The 27,833-nt window shown below is 39.6% G+C and overlaps 1 protein-coding gene across 13 annotated transcripts in view; it reads right to left on the bottom strand.

Moving 5' to 3' along the window:
* TENM2 (teneurin transmembrane protein 2) overlaps nt 1-27,833 on the bottom strand; it is a 712,099-nt gene that overhangs the window by 555,853 nt on the left and 128,413 nt on the right. For 11 of the 13 annotated variants that reach the window (XM_083718520.1, XM_083718523.1, XM_083718504.1 and 8 more), the window contains exon 3: nt 25,127-25,402. The exons of the other annotated variants lie outside the window; for them this stretch is intronic. In XM_083718520.1, the coding sequence (XP_083574646.1) occupies nt 25,127-25,402 (276 nt within the window). The remainder of the gene's footprint in view (nt 1-25,126; nt 25,403-27,833) is intronic. 13 annotated transcript variants of the gene reach the window in all.

Genomic DNA, 27,833 nt, shown 5'->3' with positions numbered 1-27,833 from the left:
ATCTGACACTGTATACTGGAGTTATTTAGAAGTATGTTCAAATAACTGGCCACATACATCTTTAAATTCCATATCATTCACTTTACTAAAATAGTAGCATAGAAACAGGGAGTGATTCCTGGTTTTTCAAAGAATGTACCGTAAATAATCTTAGCGGCGTTGTTTTACTTTTCTTAAAAATGGCAAAATGGAATGTATGTATCTCAAATATACTTCAGGGAGTACATGAAATTTGGAGACTGTTCACAGACACAATGAAACAACAATTGCTCATTTGATCAAAAGTGCAGAGATAGTTGTGTATATAGTAATCATGTCACATAGAAGCACAACAGGTACTTAATAGGAGGCAAGCCATCAAATATTAATTGGGACTGAATATTTCTTTCCTGGGTCAGAAAGACTGGAGCTTGCAACAGCTCAGACTAGGAGCTTTTTCATGTATGCGTGTAATTTGCACCCCACACCTTTCTCCAAAGAAACCCAGGGTAGTAAACATATTGATACTAAAACAATACAATTAAAACTTCCAAAATCAGATAAAAATACAGGCGCTAGAACCTCCATCGCTTCCTGACTCTCAGCCCGGCTTTCTCACTAGGTTTGCTTGTATCTCTGAAGGATCTGGAAGCTGGCCAGGGACCCAAGCAGCTGATGTGAGGACCTCTAGTCCTGAGGCAGGAACATCCAGACCTAATGGCTCTTCAGTCACTGGCAGTGTGAAGATCTGCTGGAGGTTCACTCTGCCTTTTCCTTAGCAGTGGCGTAGCGTGGGTTGTCAGCACCCGGGGCAAGGCAAGTAATTTGCGCCCCCTAACCCGTGGATTTGCGCCCCCTAACCCTAATCCCCAGATGTTGTGCCCAGTGCGGCCAGCACCCCCTGCACCCCCCACGCTACGCCACTGCTCCTTAGGTTTGAGGTCTGGGTAGGGTGGAATCCTAGCATTGAAGTATATGAGGAGGGAAGCTTTGACAGTTTCCTTTCCAGCTGCGTACACATACTCCATTTACAATGATGGAAGCAGCAATTTTTTTCTAGCAACATTCCTGGAACAGTAGTAAGGGCCACATTCAACTAAACAATTGTGCTAGCAGGAGTCAGCTCACTACACACAGACAAATCAAAATACTCTAAGCATTGAATTGCTAATATTCCCATAAGCAGGTACAAGTACTTTGTATGTCATCAATGTGTGCTCTATGATCTTGCTCTTATTAGCTAAAACACACTTTTCAAGTACATTATGGCTTCACTTGAAATAATTGCAACTGAAATGAACCCATTAAATGTTATCGATCTCTCATGATGATCATGATACACTACTATCAAGAGTGACTTCCTGAACTTCATTTTGAATGATATAATAAATGAAATGTATATTGTTAAAATGTGTACAGGCCGTGCCAATACTTAAGGCATTTAATGTTTTCTTTATACATTTTAAGAAGCAACAGCAACAAACATGTCAGTTCTATAACCCTCCTTCTTAGAGGCATTAATGTCAATGAAACTAACAATATCATAGAATCATACATTAAGTCATCATTCCTAACCCTACTTACCTAGGAGTGAACCCCACTGAATTACAGACATAGTTAGGATTGCAACCTAAAGTCATTAGTAACTTTAGCTAAAGTGGGTAAGAAAAGGTAAGATAAAAGGTAAATCCAAAATATTCAATGAGTAACAGAAATACCACTGGTAATATTTTGAAAAATTCTGGAACCAATACCCAATACAGTTTTCCTCCATGCATGTAACTAAACACCAACAAGTAAAAATTTGTTTTACTACTATAATGTACTAGACAATTTTTTGCATTGTTCTTTATCCCAAACGTAGGACATTTTCATAAAAAGTATTCTTTTGTAAGCATTTTTTTAAAAAATGGTCTAGGGGCAATTTCTAATGTATTTGGGATTCTTTATGCCACAGAAAGCAAAACCTAAAGTGAATTACAACTTACAAAAAGGCTCACTTCTACTTTTTATATTCTTTTGCAACATTCAGAAGTAACACATTAGAAACTATGACTGCAATCCTATGCACACTAAAACTGACTGAAACCAGTGGGCTTTACCTCTGAGTACACATCCATAAAATGGGCTATAAGTAGCACATGGGTGACCTTAGAATTTCTTGTAAAAATGTGCTTAGGTTTCAACTGTTTAGTACAATGTGCTACAGAAACTTGATATACAGAAGTTTCTTTCACGATTCCCCTCGTCCCTGCAATCCATTGTTACTAAATAGTTTTCCTCATTGTACAAGCAAAACAAATGTTGAAAGGTACACACTTGTGAAATTTAAGCATACAATGTTGCTCTTTGTATTTAGCCGAAACCTGGCAGTTGGCTGCAAATCAACTTTTTGTCTTTCCTGCTTTTGTTGGCAGACTTCGCAGAATTTTTTATTATACGTACTTTGAAATTCATGGCTGGCATGAACCTCTGTGTGTCATATTTTTAAATGAAATTTGGGCAAGAAAGTTAATTCTTATTAAACACACACTTAGCTGGTTGTGTTGCTAACAACGGAATACAAAATACATTTGGCTGCAGTACTAAACTTATTTTCTCTGAAGAAGTCTCATTGACATTGTTGGGATTACTCTGGAATAAATGAGACATGAATTGTAGCCTTTCCTTAATATTGTATACAAACAATGCTATTAATTAAGAGTAAAATTCTGGAAGCACTCTACAAGATCAGAAAACCTACATAAGCTGGTTGGTAATTGACAATGGGGTGTGTGTCAAAAAGATCTTGTGAGAAGCTTCTGTACCTGCATTTTGGAATCAGAAGAACTTGTTCCAACAGAGCCCTCACCCCTTTTAAAAGGCATGTACAAATGTCAGAAAAATCAACACCATTTTCAGTGGCCATTTTTTGCTCAAGCCTACATACCTGAGCTGAATGTTCTTCATGGGGAACCACTTAAATACGTTCCAAAGGTCTGTACTTAACCTGAAACTGTTCTTAACCTGAAGCACCACTTTAGCTAATGGGGCCTCCTGCTGCTGCCACACCGCCAGAGCCCGATTTCTGTTCTCATCCTGAAGCAAAGTTCTTAACCCGAGGTACTATTTCTGGGTTAGCGGAGTCTGTAACCTGAAGCATATATAACCCGAGGTACCACTGTACTAGAGATAACCAATGACTCACACTCAAGGTATAGACTGCTAAATGAAATAATTTCCTTTGGACTCCATGCATATGTAACAGGTTCTGCTAAGATATGACTTTGCTTCTGAATTCAACCATTTAGTCTGCCTTGGGCTCTCATGCTCCCTTTCCACAACACAACCATAAAACCCTTTCCCCACTAGTTAGCAGTTTTTTGCCACAGCGTGCTCCCCCCCCCCCTTTTTAACAGACCATTATAATTAAAGGACTATGTCAGATAACTGGTCCATTATATATCCAATATTCTGACTCAGATCAACTACTTTTCCTTCCTGGGTACAATTAGTTGCCAAAGCTGCCATAAGGGTCTCAATGCAGGGTGGAATTAAATAATCTAACTGGAATCTGAATTTCTCTGTTGTCAATAAATATATGTGTATATATGCATCCTATTACATGTGGGAAATAATTCAATTTCAAAACAGTCATTTCTAGCAGCCAGTCAAATATGATGTAGAAAATAAGCTAAGGAAGCGACATGTTTATTAGGCTTTAACAACAGCAAAAAAATAGTGATTTACTGTTTTAAAATAGAAATGTATTTATAATCAATATTGTTTCAAAACAAATTGTTTCTGGAGCATTAACAAAAATGTCTGCAATACAGAAACAACACATTAATTAATTATTCTCTTTTAGTCAATGCCACTATAAATGAAACACCTTTATAGTTGTGTCACAGAATAACTGGCATGCTTAATGGGAGGTGGGGAAATTATTGTAAATACATACACTCCAAATAAATTTCAGCATTGCTAATGATATTTCAAAGAATAAACTACAAAGTCACCAAGGGAAAAAGGCAAGAAAAGGTGCAAAAACAATCAAATCCAAAAGCTACAGAGGGAGGGAAGTAAAACTGTTGATGCTAACAGAAAAGGCCGAGGGCCAACTTCCACAAACAAAGCAAAGCAAAACAAAACAAAACAAAACTTAGCAACATCACCACCAAAACAAATAAACTTATATTCCTTTAATGACTAAGAAATTTAGTAAGCTTTGGTGGTTTACTCAAGTATATTGCACCAGATGCATGAAGTGCTACCCTCGTTTGGCAGGCTATGAGCGTGGGAAACAACTGTAAACAGTGAGATTAAAATAGTATGGAATAAGTACAGGGAAGAACTCAGTGCTTCACACTTCTGATCATTCCATCACTACATCTCTGCTCCCATTTCACGCTGTTCTGGAACTTCTCCTGAAGCCCCCAGAACCACTTTCAGGGGTGCGGGGGAGGGGAAATACCACTGCTCTGGCAGGAAAATGTACCCTCAGTGTGAAACGTACCCACAGTTTTTGAAGTATTTATTTAAGATAAGTACAATGAACATTCAGATATAAGTAATTAGTGATAACACAATCTTTTAGTACGCTAGGTAAGTTAGTATCTGTACTGCAACTGGAATTCATTGCTTCCACTGAATCCCAAATGAATCAAATCAAACTTCATTTTTAGTTCAAATTGAGGTACAGTCATACCTTGGGATAAATGTGCTTCAAGTTAAGTATTTTCGGGTTGTGCTCTGCAGTGACCCGGAAATAACAGAGTCCGTTACTTCTGGGTTTGCCACATGCGCGTGCGCAGAGGGGCAAAATGACGTCACACGCATGCGTGGAAGTGGCAAAACGCAACCCGCACTCACAGATGCGGGTTGCAATCGTTTCAGGATGTGAACGGGGCTCCGGAACGGATCCCATTCGCATCCCAAGGTACGACTGTATTGTATTTGACACTGAAGTATCCCCCTTCTAAATTCCTAAATTTTTGTATGGACTAGAGCCTGCTTCACCAGATGCACAGAAAGCTAATGCAATAATAAATTTGTTAGTCTTTAAGATGCTGCAAAATGCTTTCTTACTTTTACTGTTATCAAATGCGGCTCTCTCTCTGGAGATGGTTATTAACAAAATATTTACTGAAGGTACAGCAGCAAATGAACAACTTTTATTAGAATTGCATCATTAATGTACTTGTCTACCTAAAACCACCTATTTCTTAAATATTTGGTTAGCAATTGCAGTTGAGAATAGATTGAATTCACAAACTGCAATTGAGTTAAGATCAATTATAATAAACAATTTATCAATAGACTCCTCCCTGACAGCTTATGAAAATCTCATTGAGTCCTTGCAGGATGTGGTCTCGGTTAATATAAACTCAGCCGGCAAGCCACGCACTGCTAAAGGGCGCAGCTGGTTTGACCAAGAGTGCCACACAAAGAAGGAAGCCTTAAGGAACGCCTATTTGGCCTATAGAAACCCTGGATTAAGCTACTTACCTCAATCTTATTTCAAAATCAAAAAAGAGTACAAAGCCCTTTTGGCCTCAAAAAAAAGGCAGTCCGAACAAAATTCCTGGTCCCTACTATTGAATGCCTCATTAAACAATGAAACTAAACTCTTTTGGCAACTGGTCTCCGACTCAATGAAAAATAGTTCCTCAGCCCCAAGCTGTGTCATTCCAGCTCAAGTTTGGGAGAACCACTTCAGAAATATATTTATGGAAAATCCAAACCTCCCTTCCAGCTTACAGGAGGATGACAGGGCACAATTGTCACTGCTCCCTAATTGGAGGCCGGTTACTGTGGAGGAAGTCCATACATTAATTGGGAATCTGAAGAGTGGAAAGGCTCCGGGGAAAGACTTTATCCCAGCTGAGTTGATTACATCAAACCAGCACTGGTGGGCTCCGCTTCTGGCAGCACTCTTTACGGTAGTAAATAACTCTGGTAAGGTACCATATAGCTGGAAACATGCTATAGTAGTTCCAATCTTTAAGAGAGGCCACCCAAATGTACCTTCCAATTATAGGCCTATTAGCCTGCTCTCAATAATTGGGAAACTGTATGCCCATTTCCTCAGTAGCAAATTGACAACTTTTCTAAATGAACATAATATACTATCTGAAGCCCAGGCAGCTTTCCGTGAGAATCATTCAACAACAGACCATTGTCGAATGCTGTCCTTCCTAGCTGAGAAGTATACCAGACACCTACAGGGTAAACTCTTCGTGGCCTTTATGGACCTGAAATCAGCATTTGACTCCATCCCCAGATCCCAGCTATGGTCCAAATTGAGTCTGATCTTGCAGGACAAACGACTTCTCTTTCTTATAAAAGCCCTGTACAATGGAACCAAACTGCAGGTCCGATGCGGTCGACAGGGACAGCTATCGAACAGCATCGAGATGACTAGGGGGGTGAGACAGGGTTGTATTTTGGCCCCCACACTGTTTTGTCTATTCTTAAATGACCTAGAAGAGAACTTAATGGACCCAGATGGACACATTCCAAAAATAGGAATGAGAAGGACCCCTTTGTTGTTGTATGCTGATGACGCAGCCATCATCTCGCGTTCCAGGCCGGGCTTGAATTATCTGTTGAGGAAATTTTCTGATTACTGTTCTGGAAATGGTTTATCCATTAATTATGAAAAATCTAAAATCTTAGTCTTCGAAAGAAGATTCTCCCAGTCTAAATGGGTGCTGGATGGCCATAACCTTGAACAGGTAAAATACTTCAGTTACCTAGGGCTCACATTCCATCATACAAGATCTTGGAAGCACCATTGGCAAACCTCCCTTCAAAAGGCGGAGATTACAAAGCTAGCCATACATAGATTCTTCTTCACAAAGGGCGGCAAATATGTTCCAGCAGCCTTAAGGGTTTTCAACGCAAAGCCCGTCTCCCAACTCCTGTATGCAGCAAATGTCTGGCATAATGGGGACCTGCCAAAGCTAGATGGTTTTCAGGCAAAATTTATACGATCTCTGCTGCAGGTACCTAACTGCGTCCCCAACTCCGTACTTTTGTTGGAAGCTGGTGAATGCCCAATTTCAGCTAGAGCGTGGTGGGCTGCCCTAAGACATTGGCTCAGGATTTCAGTGTTTAATCTAGGGAAGGGTCTGTACCAACATTTGACCAATGAGGAATTTGTCAGCAAATGGCAGAAAACCATGGCTAAAAAAGCCACCTCTATTGGTCTGTCTCCCCCCCAACTGTATTACCTGGGCTATGAAGGCGCCCAAAAGGCTTTAAAGCAAAGATTATGTGACAATGCACACAGTGACTTGCGATCTCGATCACATGCAGTCTGTAGTCCACTGGCAGCAGGAGTTCAATATGGGTATGTCTTTGAGTTAACATCTTACATAAAAAACCTGACAGTACCTAACTATCGAAGGCTTTTTACCAAGGCGAGACTGAATGTCTTCCCCTCTGCAATGCTGGATGGTAGGTTGAGAGGAGTTCCCTACCAGGACAGACTTTGCTCGTGTGCTCAAGACATCGATTCCATAAATCATATTTTGTTACATTGTGCGAAGTATGAGCAGGCCAGGGCTGAATTGATACTACCCTTGCTGGTGCCTTTCCCGGGAAAGTCAGAGATTCACTATGTCAGGTTCCTACTGGAAGACCGGACAAAAGCTAGAACTTTGGCAATGGCAAAGTTTTTATCGGTGGTTGCAAGAACAAATGAGCCCTATATTCCAAACAAAGTGCTTGATTAACCTGGAGGTAGGCTGTATGAACTCTGTATTGATTTGTAATGTTCTGTTGGTCTCTGGACCGTAATAAAGATTGTTGTTGTTGGTTAGCCATACAATTAAAATGAGGCTATAATTAAATCTGGGTCATAACTCAGTACCGAAGGCTGCCCAGCCATACTTTTTCATGTATAAGACTAGGTTTTTTCCTTAAAAATTATGCTAAAAAGTGGGGGTCGTCTTACACACGGGTAGTGCATGGGGTGGACGTTTGATTGGTTTCTGCTGCAGCTGTCAGTGACTATTGTGTGCATTATTGGTTGCTGCGTCAATGGGCGGTGTTGATTGGCCATTGCTGTAGCAATTGGACGAGCAATTGGCAGCTTCTGCCGACAAGGGGACATACGGGAGGCGGATTTTGCGACATGTGCGGGTGAGCGATTTTCAACATTTCCCCTAAAGAAAGCTCAACAACTTTTTGCCATTTCCCCCATTTCCTGAAATTTCAGTCCCCCAAAATAGGGGGCGTCTTATACATGGGGGCGTTTTATACACGGAAAAGTACGAGAGTTACATATATCAAGTATCAAAGCATGTGGTTGTATCATTGCCCTCTATAGATTTTTGATATACTAGTCAACAATCAGTCATGCAGAGAATATATAGCACAGGAGCTTGTAAGTCCTGTGCATCTTTTCTTTTGGGTGTAAGGTTGCTCACCCATCCCCCCTCTTCTGGAAACCCTTCTTCTACATTCAGTACAGATCTCTCTCACCCACAGGACTCTATGGCTGGCTTGGGGAAAGTGTACTGAATTAAGCTAATAAGAAAATGAATAGGTTTCAGTTAATATTAAACGTTATAAGTTATCAACTTGAAGCATCTGTTTCTAAATTAACAGTAATCAGAAAATCGATTCCTATCTGCATCACTTGTATATTACCTTCCGCCCTATACACGTGTTGAGAAGTCAAATGTTGTATCAGCCAGAGTGGTTACACTTGTTAGAGATCAGATTCCAATAATGGTTTCTTAATGCATCTACATCCAGATATATATATATATATATATATATATATATATATATATATATATAATCTCTCTCTCTCTCTCTCTCTCGCGCACACACACACAGACACACAGACACACACACATGCACACATGGCACTACCATATGTATGTTGTAATGGAGGAGGCATGACTTGTACTTAGGCACAAATAGTATCTTCTGTGGATTAAAATATAATGGGGGAAAGAATGGCCTTCTCCAGTAAACTTTGATAAATTTTGATAAAACTGCATTTCTAAATAGCATAAAACAGAGTTATATAATTCTAGCTACTTTGCTTGGAATCACACACTGTGCATCAAGATTTGAGTGACATGAAAAGACAACATTTGTCCTCCAAACAAACTCACTGCAATAGCATGATTATCCTCTGATCTTAGCACTTAGCTTTCTTCTTCTTATTTTCATGGCACTCATATTGTTGTGCAATTTATATCACTTTCTGCTCAGTGACAAAATAATTTTAAACCACAGGAGGAATCTCAAAAAGTATATTTCTCTTTGAACTCAGGCAACAGAAAAGGTATATAAAGTGAATATTTATACCATGTTATGCCATCAGTTTACAACAAATGTATGGGTATTCTTTGTCTTTAGCTCTGCATCTATATTAATTTCAAAGTCACTACTAACTTTTTCAGCTATTCCCTAATGCACATTTGTACATCTTCATAATACCTTCAGAATAATTTAGAATATATTATAGCTCTTTTTAAAAAAAGAAATCATCATCCTTTTGATCTAAAAACCCTTATATTTCATCTTTAATACATTCTTTTGAAAAAGACTTTCTGGAGGATTTGCCACGTATGTTTTATTCCTCTAAGGCATCAGCAACATAGAACTTTAGAAAGGAACGCTTCATCACATGTACAGAATGCTTTGAAAAGTTGGTGTTTTGTCAAGTGACAATCTTCTCATGGAGAGAAATTAAATATTATTGAAAACACCTAAGTCTAAGGAGCATTTTTAAACATTATTTCAAAAACGTGGTACCATCCAAGAATCTTGTTGTCCAGCAGTTTCCAGAGGGAGAGTTGTCTGTTGCTCACAGTTGTATTTGTTTTTAGGATTAGTTTTATTGAGTCAACTGTGTTCCAGTACAGTGTTTGAAAGAATATGAAATATATCCATTCCATTATGATTTGTATTTCTGCAACTGTAAATTGTAGGCTCTTAGCCAAAAGATCAGAGATACAAGAAATCAACCCCTACCCCCCAATGTTCTGTTTTCAAAACTGCATGACTGAATAATCAGGCTTACATCAAACACCACTGAGAGGACTAAATGGGTATTTTGGAATTAAGAACATATTTCCTACAAATATTCAAATCTGCTTGTAAAAGAATTGGCATGTAGAAACACTCTTTCAGCAATTAAAAGACAAGGAAATATTATAGGTTACCTTAATGATGGTAACCAATATTTCTGCTGGAAAAGAAGCTTTCAACACCTTGATTAAAAATTATAGAAGGCAAACAAGTTAGAGTTAAGTCTAACACATCTATTTCGAGTACATGACATGGTGTCTAGGTATTTTATTACCTTTAACTTTGTTGTTTGTGAAAGATACCCAGGAGGACTATGGCAGGGAAGCACCATGAAAAATATAGTGTCACACCACAGTGCTGATTATTCACTGCATATTTACCCACAGGGATAGAGTCTTAAGTCTCGATTAAAGCTGATAGCTAGGCTTTAGACAATAACTTTCTAACTTTTCACACAGGTTTCTTCTTAAAGTTTTTCTCTCTTTGTTTTTTAGTCACTGAAAGCAATACCAGAACATCTAAATCAGTTAAATTTAGTAGCCATTGTAGTTATCTAAATTTTAATAAAATATGCAATATCAGAAACACCCACTTGAGAAAGTGTGAGAAAATTACAACTTTTATGACTGTTCCCTGCAAAAAAAAAGGTTTAATTAAGGAGAGATTAAAATTAAAGTTGAATTATTTTAAGCTTTTGAGCATCTCAGTCATGTTCACATTTAGACTATCTATGCACCAGAGGCAGGTGCTAAACAGTTTTTATCCATATTGTGAAAGATGCATGGCAATTGTGTGCTCTAAACCCCGATTGAATAATATTAGTTCTTACTTAGCGTTATTACAGCTGTTTCCATTCCATCTGAGAAACAGAAAGGAAGAGTTCAGTGTCCTCCTATCAACTCCACAGAAGTCAAAGTAGGGAGAGAATTGTCACTGCTGTTACATCCAAGCAGGCAAAGGGAATCTCTGTTTAATATATGTCAGCTCGTAATCTTATGATACTATCTAACACACAAATAAATCAAGGAAATGTTAAAGTTTAAACTTGTCCCTTTGTTATTCAGTGAGGCTGACAATAAAAATCAATCTATCAGTCAATCAAAAAATGTCTGTTACTCTGCAGGCTGCACAAATGCACACACTAAGTACTCCTCTCGGAATAAGATTTGATGCAAAGGGAATGTCATTTCCTTGCAGCTTCTTTAGGAAGCTACGAAACTTATTGCTTCTTGGGCAGAAAAGGTTATCTAGTTTTGGGTAACTATAAGAACTGTAACTGATGGTGGCAGTACTCAGATGAAATTAACACTGCTGAATGAGGTGTAAAAAGAGACATATGCTCCTTTCCTGTTACACCTTGCTGTACCAACCAAAACAATTCTAGCTAATGTTCAGAGGGACACCTGGAGTGGCATCCAAAGCAGTGTGGAACCACCACTGTGCACACAGTGATCATAGTTATTTTCTAGACTATGGCATGCTTTCAATATGAATTTTTGAAGGTCTTTGGTGGACATTTGTTGGATATCTTTGAAGGACATTGGTATACTGCTACAATAACAAATAGTCATTTGGATCCCTTCCAGTCGGGATTCAGGCCTCATCATGGGACTGAAACTGCCTTGGTCGCACTGGTTGATGATCTCTGGCGGGCTAGGGACAAAGGTGAGAGCTGTTTCCTAGTTCTGCTGGATCTCTCAGCGGCGTTTGATACCATCGACCATAACATCCTTCTGGACCGTCTTGAGGGGCTGGGAGCTGGGGGCACTGTCCTACAGTGGTTCCGCTCCTTCCTCCTAGGCCGTGTTCAGAAAGTGGTGGTGGGGGATGAGTGTTCAGACCCCTGGGCTCTCACTTGTGGGGTGCCTCAGGGTTCTGTCCTCTCCCCCATGCTTTTCAACATCTACATGCAGCCGCTGGGAGAGATCATCAGGAGGTTTGGGCTGGGTGTTCATCAGTATGCAGATGATACCCAGCTCTACCTCTCTTTTAAATCAGAACCAGTGAGGGCAGTGAAGGTCCTGTGTGAGTGTCTGGAGGCGGTTGGAGGATGGATGGCGGCTAACAGATTGAGGTTGAATCCTGACAAGACAGAAGTACTGTTTCTGGGGGACAGGAAGCGGGCAGGTGTGGAGGATTCCCTGGTCCTGAATGGGGTAACTGTGCCCCTGAAGGACCAGGTGCGCAGCCTGGGAGTCATTTTGGACTCACAGCTGTCCATGGAGGCACAGGTCAAATCTGTGTCCAGGGCAGCTGTTTACCAGCTCCATCTGGTACGTAGGCTGAGACCCTATCTGCCTGCGGACTGTCTCGCTAGAGTGGTGCATGCTCTGGTTATCTCCCGCTTGGACTACTGCAATGCACTCTACGTGGGGCTACCTTTGAAGGTGACTCGGAAACTACAACTAATCCAGAATGCGGCAGCTAGACTGGTGACTGGGAGCGGCCGCCGAGACCATATAACACCGGTCTTGAAAGACCTACATTGGCTCCCAGTATGTTTCCGAGCACAATTCAAAGTGTTGGTGCTGACCTTTAAAGCCCTAAACAGCCTCGGTCCAGTATACCTGAAGGAGCGTCTCCTCCCCCATCATTCTGCCCGGATGCTGAGGTCCAGCGCCGAGGGCCTTCTGGCGGTTCCCTCATTGCGAGAAGCAAAGCTACAGGGAACCAGGCAGAGGGCCTTCTCGGTAGTGGCGCCCACCCTGTGGAACGCCCTTCCAGCAGATGTCAAAGCAATAAACAACTACCTGACATTCAGAAGACATCTTAAGGCAGCCCTGTTCAGGGAAGTTTTTAACGTGTGATATTTTACTGTATTTTTGGTTTTTATGGAAGCCGCCCACAGTGGCTGGGGAGGCCCAGCCAGATGGGCGGGGTATAAATAATAAATTATTATTATTATTATTATTATTATTATTATTATTATTATTATTACTCCCGCATAAGATGAAAAGTATCATAGGCTCTCCTTTTAACAATGGAATGCTAACAAAAACTATTAAACAATAATTTCTCCTGAAGGTTCTTCTGTTCTTTCTGTTTGCTAAAGGACACTCACTTTGGAATATGTAGATATATTCAAATGTAGTGCTCTAAATCATAAATCAATGCAGATGGAGACAGACAGATAAATAATTATAAATACACAAAAGATTACATAAGGGAAAATAATCTTTTATTTGCAAAAGTAGAAGAAGGTTGTAACACCTGATAATGAATTAAAAATGAGCAATTAAAAATGAATCAATTGGGGGGGGGGAGCTATTCAATTCTAAAGTACTGTATTGTAAGAAAAGGAACTAGCTGATACCATTGAAGATGAGAATTTAAGATTGCATTTGTAGGTACTAGGAAAGATGTTCTGTTGAACCCAGTGGGGCTTATTGCCAAGAAAACTTTCATAAAATTAAGTAAAACAAGAGGTAACCACGCACAGTACACATACTGTGTAACTTTCAAAGCTGTGGCACAATTTGAGATATTATATGTTGCATAGGAAACCATGAGCATAGGCACAGAGGACTATGCGGATCCAACAAGTGGAGCTGCATGCTTGACTCTTTAAAACAAATAAACTCTACTACCCAGCTGTTTGGGTGGGTGAGCTAATTTCCATCAGAATTCCCTTTCCATACAGTAAGGAACCTGAGGCCTGGGGGCCAAATGCAGCCCCCCAGAGCTATTTATTAATAAATTGCTTTTATACACACACACACACACACACACACGCACGCACGCAAATAATGTTTACTAAATGAATACCTCAACCAGGGCAAAAACACTCAAGAATGGAGACAGGCTGGAATGTGGAATGCCTCCCTCCTCAAGCTCTAGTTTGTCTCCACTCTCTTGAATGTTTTAGCCCTGGTTGAAATGTGACCTCAAACTGTACTAATGCCTGTTGCTTGGATGGATGAAGAATGGAGAGATGGACTTGTGTGTTGGAAACCTCTGGCTTTTATGTGGCTGGAATATAGTTTACACCGCAAATAAAAGCATCACATTTATTCATCGGCTCATGTTTGGCTCTGACCCTACGCACACTGTCACTGGAAGGTTGTCCATGATGCAAAGTGGTCCTCAGGCTGAAAGGGGGGCATGAATCAGGTCAGACAGTCCTTCACACAGTACATAATTAAACTGTGGAATTATCTGTCACAAGATATGTGATGGCCAACAACTTGAACCACATTAAAAGGGACTTAGACAATTTCATGAAGGATAAGGCTATCAATGGCCACGAGTCATTGTATTCTTGATACAAGTATAAAATGAATAAAATATGTATTCTCCTACCAAAGTCTCTATATTTCTTTTTTAACCATTTGGCTAAATTTGACTTAATCTTTGCATTAATACTATAGAATAATTCTGCCTTCTGGCCTGTACTGCACACCTCTATAACTCTTAAATGTCCAGAAACAAACCTGATTTCCCTCTGCTATTTTCTTGCTGCAGAAATTTTTTTCCTGTAAGAACTGGGGGCAGGGTTTAACCAAGGTAGAGGTCTTTAGATGCTCAGTAAAGAGTCCCTGATATCTGCCTGTTATTATATCTCTGCATTATGTCTTATTTCAGCATGTTGATGGGGAAGCATAGCACAAGAATTCCAATGGTTGGTGGTAGCTAGAATAAGCTAATTTACAAGTAAAACACCAGGATCTAAATAATGAGATAATGGTTTATTTGAGGGGCGAAATGCCTATATAAAGCAATGGTTTATGATGTACCCACGTTTGTCACAACAGGCAATTACAGTGGTGCCTCGCTAGACGAAATTAATCCGTTCCGCGATTCTCTTCGTCTAGCGGTTTTTTCGTCTTGCGAAGCAAGCCCATTGACAGCTTAGCAAATTAGTGCTAGAGCTGTCAAGCGGCTTCCAGCGATCAGCTGTTAAGCGGCTTATCAACGGAACAGCTGATAAGCGGCTTAGCGGCTTAGGAAAAGGGCAAAAAAAGCAAAAAAAAAACCCGCTGGGGGACGCAAGATTTTTTCGTCTTGTGAAGCAACCCCATAGGGAAATTCGTTTTGCGAAGCGCCTCCAAAACAGAAAAACCCTTTCGTCTAGCGGGTTTTTCGTCTTGCGAGGCGTTCGTCTTGCGGGGCACCACTGTAGCAAGTTGTATTTTAATCATCTCAGAGAAACTATCAAAAATACGAGTTTTGTGCAGTATCTCAATCTGCTAATAACTGCCTAGGTTTCTTTCATTTACAGAAATATAATTTTAAAACTGTAGCTCAGCCTGTCCTTTTGTTACATCCAAATGCTGACTATTAAATTTAGAAATAATTGGAGTGAATTCCATTTGTCAGGAGAAACACTTGTAAAAATCTGTAAAGGTTTTGTCTCCACAACGCCCTATATATAATTAATTCAGATCTGACACATCTCTAAGGTTACCTCCTGAGGAAAAGGTAACCTTTCAATCATGAAAGTTAATCCAATGTTAAGAAAAATCCCTTCACCATCAGTGGGGAACACTCAACTGCTACCTTTCAAGATTTTTGAAAGTGATTCATGCCTCCAGCAAACAAAAGATGTTCATATATTGTTTATTTCCTATAGTCATGCTGCTATACCACATGGCAATATGCCTACACACAAGCTGGATTCTCGGATTCAACAGGGAACATATGCCAAACAAAAATAAGTTTAGACGAGGGCACCCTCCTGTATGTTCCTGTCAGGCCTTTGTTAGCAGTGAAAAACTCTTTCTGTCTGCCTATTCAGTGTCTTCTTTATACGCCTTGCCTCTGTGGAAAAAACCCATGGGTCCCCCCCCCCCCAACTTTAAGTATGACTAACACACTTTATGCAAAATCTATTTCCTTTAAAATAGTAAAAGCATGTGGTAGGAGGCTGGCGGAAGCTGACCCATCTTCCTTCAGCACTCTGCATTGCTCAACAAATCTGCTTGAGAATTGTGGTCACTGCTGAATGTGGTGGGCTGTGGCAAGGGGGTCTAGGTGGAAGGAGGCTGGCTGAAAATGGGGGCAGCGGAAATTTCCATGAGTGGGATCCAACCCCTAGTGTCCTAGTGTCCTTTTTACCTGTCTTGCATGACACAAGACAAAGCTAGCCTGCATGCACCAGCTGAAACCCAGGGAGGCAATTGCTGGAAAACAAACAACTTTCCAATCACTTATCTTCATGCTAATAAGTCTATGCCTGCCTTCTACTTAATGGGACAACAACAACAACAACAACAACAAATTTATACCCCACCCATCTGGGCGACTCCCAACAGAATATTAAAAACACGATAAAGACAGAATATCAAAATATTAGAAATATTAGAAAGAGGAAGTTGGCACTGCTACATTATAATTCACTCTGAAAACCCCAAAGCTGCTGGGTCCTGCTACACACTAATTCCTTACGGCCAATGACAAATACCTGTCACTACTGTGAGGCCCCAACATCCATTAGTTCCTCAGTTACTGTGGATTCATAGTGGCAGTAGAAAGCCCTTCTGTCCACAGAGCATTTTGCGCACAGTAGAGGAGGGAAAGTTCATCCTTGTGTGTTACCTCCTTCTCATGTCTGCCCAGTGACATTTACTCTGTCAAAATGAGGTGAAAACAAGACGACTGTTCCATTGTTTTACCTTTGCATTTTTGCTCCACTGTGAAATGGGTGATTATGAATGTGCTGGAGATGGTTGTGAGCATGTAAGGGATTAAGGTGACTGAAAGAGATCATGATATATGTGTGTTATAGGGAGTGAGAAAGTGTGTGATATTGTGTGCATGAGCATATGGGGATTGTTACTGACAGTGTGAGGGTGGTGAGGGGGCTAGAACTCTAATGAATACACGAATGTGGTACAAATAATGACATCTGGGCCTAAAATATTTCCAGGGGGGGGGGGGAAGCTTATGTGAAAACCACACATGAATGATTCAGAACATAACAACAGTTATATACATATAAATATGCATTTAATGGTGCATGATATTTAAAAGTTTTAAATTTATCTGTTAAAATGCATATATGTATTTGTCACCTTTTGACATTTAAAAATTATGATACAAATATAACAAAATACAATACAATGGTGCAGTTGCCATTGTGGCATTGTCAGGTGATATTTTTGTCACATGAAACTGGGGTGTATAATTGTTTAACATACTATTTACACTATCTTACATACGCAATGTTTTAAAGATTATTTTATATTTTTATTTTATTCCGTTTGATTCATTGTATTTCTGAACAATGAATTGCATAAACCCTTTACCTGTATGAAACCCAGACTGTGTGTCAAGTCCTTTAGCCACCTCCACTAGATAAATTCCCTCACTCCCCAACTATTTTCTCTCAGAAGCGCCCTTAGGGCTTTGACAGAAAAACAATTTAGAGCCACTTAAGTGACAGAGCTTGATACCTTACTTAATGACCTTGTAAATGTGCCACTAGAGAACACATAAAGTAGAGACAAATACATGCATGACTCCATGCAAGTTCTCTTTGCATCTGGGGACAGTTTCCTTAATACCTGTTTATTCTGCATTATATATATATATATGTGTGTGTGTGTGTGTGTGTGTGTGTGTGTGTAATATATGAATTTATAAAGTTCTTAATAAAACAACCCCTAAGTGGTGTACATAGAACAATTTAAAACATTTATCAATATACAAATAGTTTCAACAAAAGTTAGAGATATACAGATATATCTCCAATATTTGTACAAGTTTAGACAGGGTTACAAATATATATATATATACACTGTATATGTACGTGTACATATAAAAGAAGGCATCCAAAACAACACAGTGAGGGTGCTTGCCTATTGCTAAGAGGAGGGGTTACAGGGAATAGTGAAAACCGAACTTCTCAGAGATGTAAAGCATTCATATGGTACCTGCTAGAGTATTTGCTCAGACTGAAATGCTTGAATAGGCACGTGACAGGCAATGTGATCCCTACTTGAGCTTAAACTGGTAGCAAATCAGAAGCCAGTGTAAATATTTGAGCAGAGATGTGATATGCTGGCAATATCTTATTCCTGTCAGCAATTGTGTTGCAGCATTCAGCACGTTTGTTCAGCTTTTGGACAAACTGCAAGGGAAGTCCCATGAAGAGTGCATACCAATAATTCAGTCTTGATATTAGCAGTTGCTGGAATACAGTGGTCAAGCTATCTTAGTTCAGGAACAGCCACAGCTGGCACAACAGCTGAAGTTGGTGGACAGCACTTCTATCACAGAGGACCCATTGGCTTCTGGTGACAGACCTGGATCCAAAAGCAATCCCCACCCTAGGCTGTGTGTTTGCTAAACTGCAGTAGCATCTGGAATGTACACCAAAACTGATGCAGTATCTTGGCAACTCCCTGCCACATGCCCAACAAGACACATTCTGACACTTTGATTTAATAAAAAAATACAGGTAGCAAACCAAGGACCAATAGTGGTAAGTACAGTCGTACCTTGGAAGTCGAACGGAATCTGTTCTGGGAGTCCATTCGACTTTCTAAACATTCAGAAAACCAAAGTGCAGCTTCTGATTGGCTGCAGGAAGCTCCTGCAGCCAATCGGAAGCCACGGAAATCCTGTCAGATGTTCAGCTTCCCAAAATAGTTCACAAATCAGAACAGTCACTTCTGGGTTTGTAGCGTTCAGGAGGCAAAACATTCGAGAACTAAAGCTGTTCGAAAGCCAAGGCACAACTGTACATCCCACAATGCCAGTTGGAGGATACAAATTCTGCAACTATAGTCCTTCCCCTGACTTTCACTCAGGAGGACTGCACCAAAATATAAAGTAAAATTATTCTCTATTTATAGGCAGTCAGAAGCACTGTGTTGGCTTTCTGGTGGTTGCTGTTGCTTTGTGGGAGTAAGAGGGAGAGGGACAAGGTGGGAGGAATGTTGGCCCAGTGCAAACGCTGAAGCAGAGTCAATCTGGTGGTCAGTCATGCCAGACACCCCTTCCACTCTCATTAAACAATAGTGCCCCACTTGCCAGGACACTAGCATAGTCATTCTGCCATGCAAATAAAGTGTGAATAGGATTGAGATCATGCTGATCCTAATAAATTGGTTATTATGCCATGTACTGCTGCTCTTTGATGTGTGTGTAAATATATATAAGAATCAACACAGCTGCCTACATTTTAAACTTTCCCTTGCAGTATTGATATTGGATCTCCTTGGTGTTGTGACTATGAGAGCTGCCATATTAGCTCCTTCACTTCAAAATTCACCACTGCACCAATGAATACCAGGTGCTGAGAACAAACTTCAGGAGATGTCGATCTGCACATATGCTGATCCTGAACTTCCAGAAACATTAGACACTCAGTGCTGGGCTAAATGGATGCTAGCATGAAGCAAACTACCATATTTTTCTGTGTATCGGACGCCCCCATGTATAAGATGCCCCCTATTTTGGGGGACTCCAAATTAAGAAAACACCCCTCACCACTATCCTCAGCACTACGAGGCCCAATTTTAAACCTTATTTTTTGGTAAAAAACCCCCATATTTTTAGACATTCGAAGATGGGGAATCTATGTATGTGTGAAATACTATGTACTTTAACACAAATTTAACACGTTCTTTTGTAATAAAATTTAAATGGAACTTCAGGAACATGTTAACTATATTTTTTCTGCTTCTTTGTTACTAATCAATGAAACACAAGACCCAACCAGTCTGTTCTGAATTTTACTTCATTGTTCTACTTGTAAAATGATGTTCAGTTATTATGTGTCTGAAAGGGAAAAGTAAAATTCCAAACTTAAGCGTATTATTTGAAAATGAACTGCCAGAATCCAATATAGTAATATATTTGTGACCTTTTAAAAATATTTATTTGTGAATTTTACCATTTTTAATTTAATCTTATTAAAATGCCTCTATTAAGAAGTAAAAAAATAGTTTTGGTAAGAATCATCTACTTGATCAAAGTATTAACCTATTTACAGTACTTACCACCAGGACAACCTTTTCCTACTAAACTCAGTATACCCAAGAATACTTACTACATCTTTATATTATTGCATCCTGTGTCTAACCATTTAATTGCATTCAGTTTCAGTTTTCCAATGGGACCACATTATTCTTCACACATGTCCAAGTCACTAGAAACCGGTACTACGTATAGCCCTTCCTAATGTATTCAGATTTTTAAATGACTTATATCTGTGAAATTCAACACCAGATATTCAGTTGTCCTTATGTCACTGAAAGCCCAATGCTAAAATACAATGAATAAGCAACCCAAAGCGTAATTCCTATGGAGTTCAGTGGGATTTCTTCCCAACTAAGTGTGCAAAAACCTACAGTGCAGATTCCAATAAAGGAAAACATTGTTGAAACAATTCTGAATGTACAAAAACAATTATTGCCTGAAATTTCATCAATAATAATAATAATAATAATAATAATAATAATAATAATAATAATAAATTTTATTTATATCCCACCCTCCCCAGCCGAAGCCGGGCTCAGGGCGGCTAACAACAATAAAACAGTACAAAAGTACAGCACAAACAACATTCTAAAATCATTCATTCTAAAATTAACTAAATTCAAGCCACTGGCCACCATTGGGCCAGAGCTCCGTGAAGATTGCCGCGGGTGGGAGTCAGGCTGTGCCCTGGCCAAAGGCCTGGCGGAACAGCTCTGTCTTGCAGGCCCTGCGGAAAGATGTCAAGTCCCGCTGGGCCCTAGTCTCTTGTGACAGAGTGTTCCACCAGGTCGGAGCCACAGCCGAAAAAGTACTGGCTCTAGTTGAGGCCAGCCTAACTTCTCTGTGGCCTGGGACCTTCAAGATGTTTTTATTTGAAGACTGTAAGTTTCTCTGTGGGGCATACCAGGAGAGGCGGTCCCGTAGGTACAAGGGTCCTAGGCCATATAGGGCTTTAAAGGTTAAAACCAGCACCTTAAACCTGATCCTGTACTCCACCGGGAGCCAGTGCAGCTGGTACAGCACCAGGTGAATGTGATCTCGCAGTGAAGACCCCGTAAGAAGTCTCGCTGCAGCATTATGCACCCGCTGGAGTTTCTGGGTCAGTCTCAAGGGCAGCCCCACGTAGAGTGAGTTACAATAATCCAGTCTGGAGGTGACCGTCGCGTGGATCACAGTGGCTAGGTCAGGGCGAGAGAGGTAAGGAGCCAACTGCTTAGCTTGGCGGAGATGGAAAAATGCCGCCTTTGTTATAGCTGCAATCTGCGCCTCCATGGAAAGGGAGGTGTCGAAGATTACACCCAAACTCTTAACGGACGGTGCTGGCACTAATTGCGCCCCCGCAAGAGATGGGAGTTGCCCCCCCAATCCCCCCCAAACTATAAAAGTTTTGTTTTTCACCCTAATTTAATAATGCAAGACCACATATTTGTTGCATACTTGCTGTTTGTATTCCACCCTTCCCCTTGGAACAATATGGCTTACAGTACATGCCATTCTCCCATTTTATTTTCATAATAAATCTGTGAAGTAGGTTTGGCTGTGTGACCTATGACTCGCCCATTGAGAGTAACAGCTGCAGAATGATTTGAAGCTGGATCCCCTAGTCTGAGTCCAATACTCTAGACACTACATCACACTACACTGAATTGACTCAATATGCTGGTAAATTATTTGTTGCAGGTTAGTTCTGCTTAGCGTTTAAACATTTTTAGGGATGCCGTGTCTACTCAAACTCAGGTCACGAAATTCATATATATATATATGAGCCTGTGCCCTTAACACTCATTCCTACTGAGACGGAAACCCTGAGAAGGCTATAATCCTGATATTTCAGGTCATATATTGAAACATGGCAAACACCTTTGGCAGCACTGTATAACATTATAAAGGCAGCAGAAATAAGCACAATTAGCTTGTGAGAAATGTACTGCTCTGCCAAGGAGCTGGAGAGCCTTGCACCCTTCACCACACACCTCTTCTTCTGACCCAGGTAAGTTCTGAGCTCTTAAGAGGGAAAGGAAAGAGGGACCAGATGTCAGAGGAAGCAGTGGCAGGGACCCAAAGTGTGGCTGAGCATGGCCTACTTAAAGGTAAACCAATTAGAGGCACTCACTGTTAACAGGTGTCTCTTCTTGATGAGGTGCTACATCCCTAGTTGTCTGGAGCACAATGAGGTTTCCAAATATAGAATTCAATTCAATATATCCTCTATTTTTCATACATTTTTGCATCAAAGCAAGAGCAGGGAACATTTGGCCACTGCCAGTTTGGACAATTGAGCACACCGAAAATACTGTAATTGAGTTTATACCCACACAAGGAAAGACTACAGTATCCTTCTTTGAACTTTCAGGAGTCCCCTCTGTAATAAATATTAAAATTAATAATGGTTCTACCCTTCTGGCTGAGTTCAGAATTAGGCTTGACAAACAAAAACCAAAACAAAACAAGTTTATTCCTAGAAGAATTCAAATCCCACTGCCCTGCTGAACACCTGTCCAAACTCCTGCAAGTCCTTTTAACTCCTGCTCACAACCCTTGCTTATAAGTCCTTGTAGCTTTTCCTGACTCCCACTTACAAGGCCTGGTGGCCATGGCAACAACAAGAGCAGGGATGCACATGCCTTGCTGGAGACCTCTCTTGCTCCCTGGTAGAATGGTGCTACAGCTGAGTCCCCAGCCCTTGTGATGCTAACATGGTCCTATTCAAGGAACTAGGGAGAGAGCAACAACCTAGTTATTGCCAGCAAGTTACCTGGGAAGGTGAGAGGGAGAAAGGGTTTATTTATTTATTTGTACTTATAGCCTGCCCTTCACCAAATGGTCCTAGGGCAGGTTACAAAAATATCACGATTTTAAAAAGTGCAATTTACACTGAAGTCCCAAATAAAATTGAAAAACAACCAATGACAAAATGACAAAACAGGAGTGTATAAAAAAGCAACACAGATCAATGCAGGAGGAAGAAAGCATCTATTCAACCAAAGGCTTAGGGTAAGATGTGCATCTTGACCGACTGTTGAGAAAGCATACAATGATGGCACAAGGGAGGTTATTCCACAACCTGGGACCAGTACAGATTAGGCCTTTGCTTGCCTTGCCAAAGAATTCACATGGATGTAACGCTTTACTCAGGCAGAAAAACATTACAGAATCCCCCCCTTCAATTGGACCCCATAAGACTTACATGTAGGTCTACAAAGGCAATAGTCTAGGCTTGGCAAATATAGGAAAGAGGGAAATCTAAAGATTAATTAGTCAAAAGAACAAGGCTATAGTCTTTGGAAAGGAACATCAGAAATATCAACAATAAATTAAAAAGTCATTGATTTATTATTGTAATGAATTCAGATAACTAGGAATTCATTTTAAGGATACACTTTCTTGGAAGACTCATTTTGAATATAATGTAGCTTTCGTAATCTAGAGATTCAACGATCTTGTTAACATTTTACCATACAAATGCTAGCTTTTATTTGGCACAGCTTTAAAACTGTTTTGAAACTAGAATTCAAATTGTAAAACTGGAAAAGTGTTCCCCAACCTTGTGATAGATGAATGATTTTAGGTTTCCAGGTGGCTGTATAATAAATAAAATTGTAGAGATTTTTATTTGGTTACTCTTATGTCTCTGAAACTCTGGAAAGCCGTCATGGTTATCCATTTTCAGACACACACACACACACACACACACACACACACACACACATAATATAAATTTAAAAACATTACTTCAGTTAATCAACACATTTTTCAAAGCTAGTAATACTTCAATGTTCATAGAATTCTACTTTTAAATGGAATTCAATCTTAAGAAGCTCTAAAAGTGAAGAGGCATCCTGTAAGCCTAGAATGTGAATTAGAATTAGCACCAGTGTTGAAAATATTCATGTTAGAGTGATTTATTGCAATTAAGCTTCCACTAAGCTACTTGCAAATGTACAGGAAAGTGCCAAAATTGATTTAATACCAAAAGAAAATTGACAGTTTATTATTTTGAAGTGGAATGATATAATCTGTGATTAGCATTCAGTATCAAAATGCCAGGGAATTTTTTTTATAGAGCTTTTAAGTGTGTTTAATATAGCAGCTGAACCATAGCAGTAAAAAACCCTAAGAATTAGAAATAGATTCAGTGAAATCTATTCATCACAATGACAGTCCACACGGGCAGGTGCCCATGTATAAAATTCATTTGAAAAACAACAACAACTGAGCCCATGTGCCTTGCAAATTTGCACTGTGTGTGTCTGCTTTTCCTACAGTATAGACTCTTGTTATACCTTTTCAAAAGGTGCATACCTAACAAGTTATTGATTTGGATCTGAAGGACACAGTGTTTATTATGTAGGAAGCCATTGCTGGGCACAAGCGTGAGAAATTAATGATAGCTTTGTAAGTGTCCATGCAGTGGTACTGAACCAGTGGGGCACCTGTCAATCTGTATGATAATATAGCTCCAAACTTTATAAAAATCGGTGATGTGAAAAAACATTGATTTTCTTGTGGTAAACAAGATTTTTCAAAGAGAAAAAGCAAGATGTTTAAAACGTTAATACCTCTGCTTGTACAATTGTAATTTAACATGTGTCTAAACAGCTTCATGCTATGCATAACACACAAGAAACCTTTATTTTCCTAAAGACTTTTAAAAAGAAAACAAGGGCTAACCACCTTTTGTGTTTTTCAAATAAAAAAAAATCTCTGACATATTTACCCAAATATGACTTCAATCCAATGCTAGCCTTATACAATTTAGTGGCCTGAGACAGTCATATGTACACAGTCCAGTTTTGAAATGCTTTTTAAAAAAATGTAGTTTATACTTTTTGTACCCAAATATGTTTGCTTTTATCCAAAACCTCTATACGACGGCTAGAAATGTAACTTTTGGGAAAACTGAGACCTGTCATAAATTCCTAGGAAGATCTAATAGCTGCAAAAGCAAACAACAACAACAACAACAACAACAAAACTTGCTCCTGTAAAACAAACAAATTCACTAAAATAGATGCACTATGGGTCTGCCAGTTGCTCACCTATGACTGAGATGATTGCAGCAACATGTTTATTTCGCAAGGAAAATGGGCAAATAAAAACTTTTATAATATATTATAGAGCAAATACCTGATCCTAAATATGCACCTATAGATGTAAATTATGAAATTTATGGGAGAAATAGGCCTACCGTTTTCCTCATCTGATTTATTGTCATTGTCAGAGTCAGTCAGGGTAAGGGCAGAATTTTCACGGCTTGACAGACCGGAACTGCGCCTGGATTTAATCCCTCTCCCCCACAGCCGTATGGCGTGCTCTGGAGACATTCCTCCCTCTGTATCTGAGTCAGCATCAGACCCAGTGCTGAGGGAATAGCCTTGGTGAAGTATCCCTATGTCCGAACAGTAGCCGCTTCGGTGGGGAGAAGGTTCACAGATTCCTAGTTCAGCAAGGGTGAAGTTAGTTCCTAGGGAAAAAATAGGAAGGGGAAAACATAATTAAAACCTGAGAGCACTTTTAAATTTAAATGTAAATTTATTGGAAAATTAAAGTAACAGACCTTTTTTTACCTTTCCATTTATGTAGAACATGTATAGAACTAGGTGTGCAGATATTGGCAAGGCTGTTCAGGCAGAACAATATAGCAACATGTATGGGGGGAAAAGTATTTTCAGGAGTTGTAGGGTCCACAAAAACTTCAGTAAAAACAGCTGGATACCTAAATGGTAACATGTCACTTTCGCTATCATGTGTATGCAATGTTTTTCTCTTTTGTGGATGTTTAAAAAACCACTGACTCCTATGAATTATGTAAGAACAGGGGTCAGCAAACTTTTTCAGCATTGTCCCTCAGACCTTGTGTGGGGCCGGACTATATTTTGGGAAAAAAAAGAAAAGAAAGAAAGAATTCCTATGCCCCACAAATAACACAGAGATGCCTTTTAAATAAAAGCACACATTCTACTCATGTAAAAACACTAGGCAGGCCCCATAAATACCCCAGAGAAGTATTTTAAATAAAAGGACACATTCTACTCATGTAGAAACACTCTGATTCCCGGACTGTCCGTGGGCCGGATTTAGAAGGCAATTGGGCCAGATCCGGCCCCTGGGCCTTAGTTTGCCGACCCATGTGTAAGAAGATGGCAGCCAATGCTAATTAATAAAAGGGAATTGCAAAGGCTTGCACACATGTTATTCCAGAAATTGACAGCTCCAGACTTAATATCAATAGTGGATAGACATAATTTATTAGTGATAAGCAAATATCTACCCAGATAATATTGAAATGTAGCACAGCAAGCAACAATAGCTATCCTGAAATAAAAGTATGTTCAGTATGTATGTATATACAGTATGCTGTATATGTACAGCTGTTTCAATTGCCATTATTCAAATAACTAGTTATTCAAATAACTAATAAACACTATTATTAAAATAACACTTAAACCATAACACTGACTCTGTTAAAACTTTTATTTCTATATTCTTAGGTCTGCCAATACAGAGAGAAGAATTCTTTTTCATGCTAACACAAACTTTCCATCATTAAAATCATTTCTACTTGTCTGACAGAATATTAGCTCTTCTCCTCCTGCCCTCTGTTTTGGGGTTTCCCTTGACCCCCCTAGGACTGATGGGGGCATTGGGGGTGCTTGGGGAGAGGAGAGGAGAAATGATATTGCTCATCTTTGAAACACTGTTCTCCATGGAGTGTGCAGAAAAGCACTGCAAATAAGGTTTGAAGGCACAGAATGGAAATTATTATTATTTATTTTGATAATGATCAGTGTTTGAAACTCAGTATGTTAGCCAAATGTTGTTCATGAGACTTAGCATTACATTAAATGATTCTTCATTTAAATTTTCAAGAAACCAAAACAAGTGTTTCTATGCTATGATATTGTGCCCAACATATTCAATGGGTATGACCTAAAGAGTTCCTTAAGCCTACACAAGTAAAATGAGGCAGTGCAGTGTATGCCTAAGCTAAATCACAAATTGCATACTATATCATAAAGTTCTCTTAGAAGCAAACATTGTTCACGCTGTGGCCTTTGGCAAGGGTAGCTTATTAAGAAAAAACAAGTCGAAACTCTGATTGAGCTCATGTACATAGTCTTATGGTTCTCTGGATCACTGCCCACATCTAGCAACTTTTATCAGTTTCCTAAAATGGAGAAGGGAAACCTGGAAAATGTATTATAGTTGGGACAACTTATAAGCATTGGCTTACTTTTCAACAGTCTTTACCTGGTGTCCTCCAGATATTTTGAGCTCCAGCCCCAGCAGCCCCCAGTTGAAGTCCAAAACATCTGAAGGTGAGCGATGGCTGCTCTATAACTCTATAATTGTATACCTAGAATAGTTGGAAGTACCCCAAGAACCGTAAATGAAGCTTGCTTGATCTTTTAGCATTAATATTTTATTGATTTTCAGTAAATTTAGTGGTATTCAGTCGCAACTCATTTTTGCAGAATTGTACATGTTATACATAATGCACATGTATTTGTTTTCTTAGTTTTTATTTTAAAAAGATATATAGATATATCTATAAAAGCATGTAAGTGATATGCCTATGCCTTTATTTACCGATCAACCTGTATGCTGATGGGAGGAGACTGCTATTCTTGATGTCTATAAATGAAGATACCATGAGTAAGTTTCAGCTCAAATGAAGTGCTTTCAAGTTCTGTTGATTTCAACAGTAGACTTAGGCTGCAATCCTAGTGTATCCCACCCCTTGCTCCTAAACCACAAGTTGCTTAAGACCTGCAGAAATTAACCCCAGGATATGTAAAATACTGCTAGTAAGCTCTCTGCTCCATACCTTCCTCCTACGTCTCTTTAAAAGTTTGGAGCATGAATGAGCAGTTAAGTATGTGGGTGAGACAGCA

This window comes from Podarcis gaigeae, assembly GCF_964106915.1.
Source record: "Podarcis gaigeae genome assembly, chromosome: 2".
NCBI lineage: Eukaryota > Metazoa > Chordata > Lepidosauria > Squamata > Lacertidae > Podarcis > Podarcis gaigeae.
Note: the sequence above shows the minus strand (reverse complement) of the source record. Positions and strands in the feature narration are given on the sequence as shown.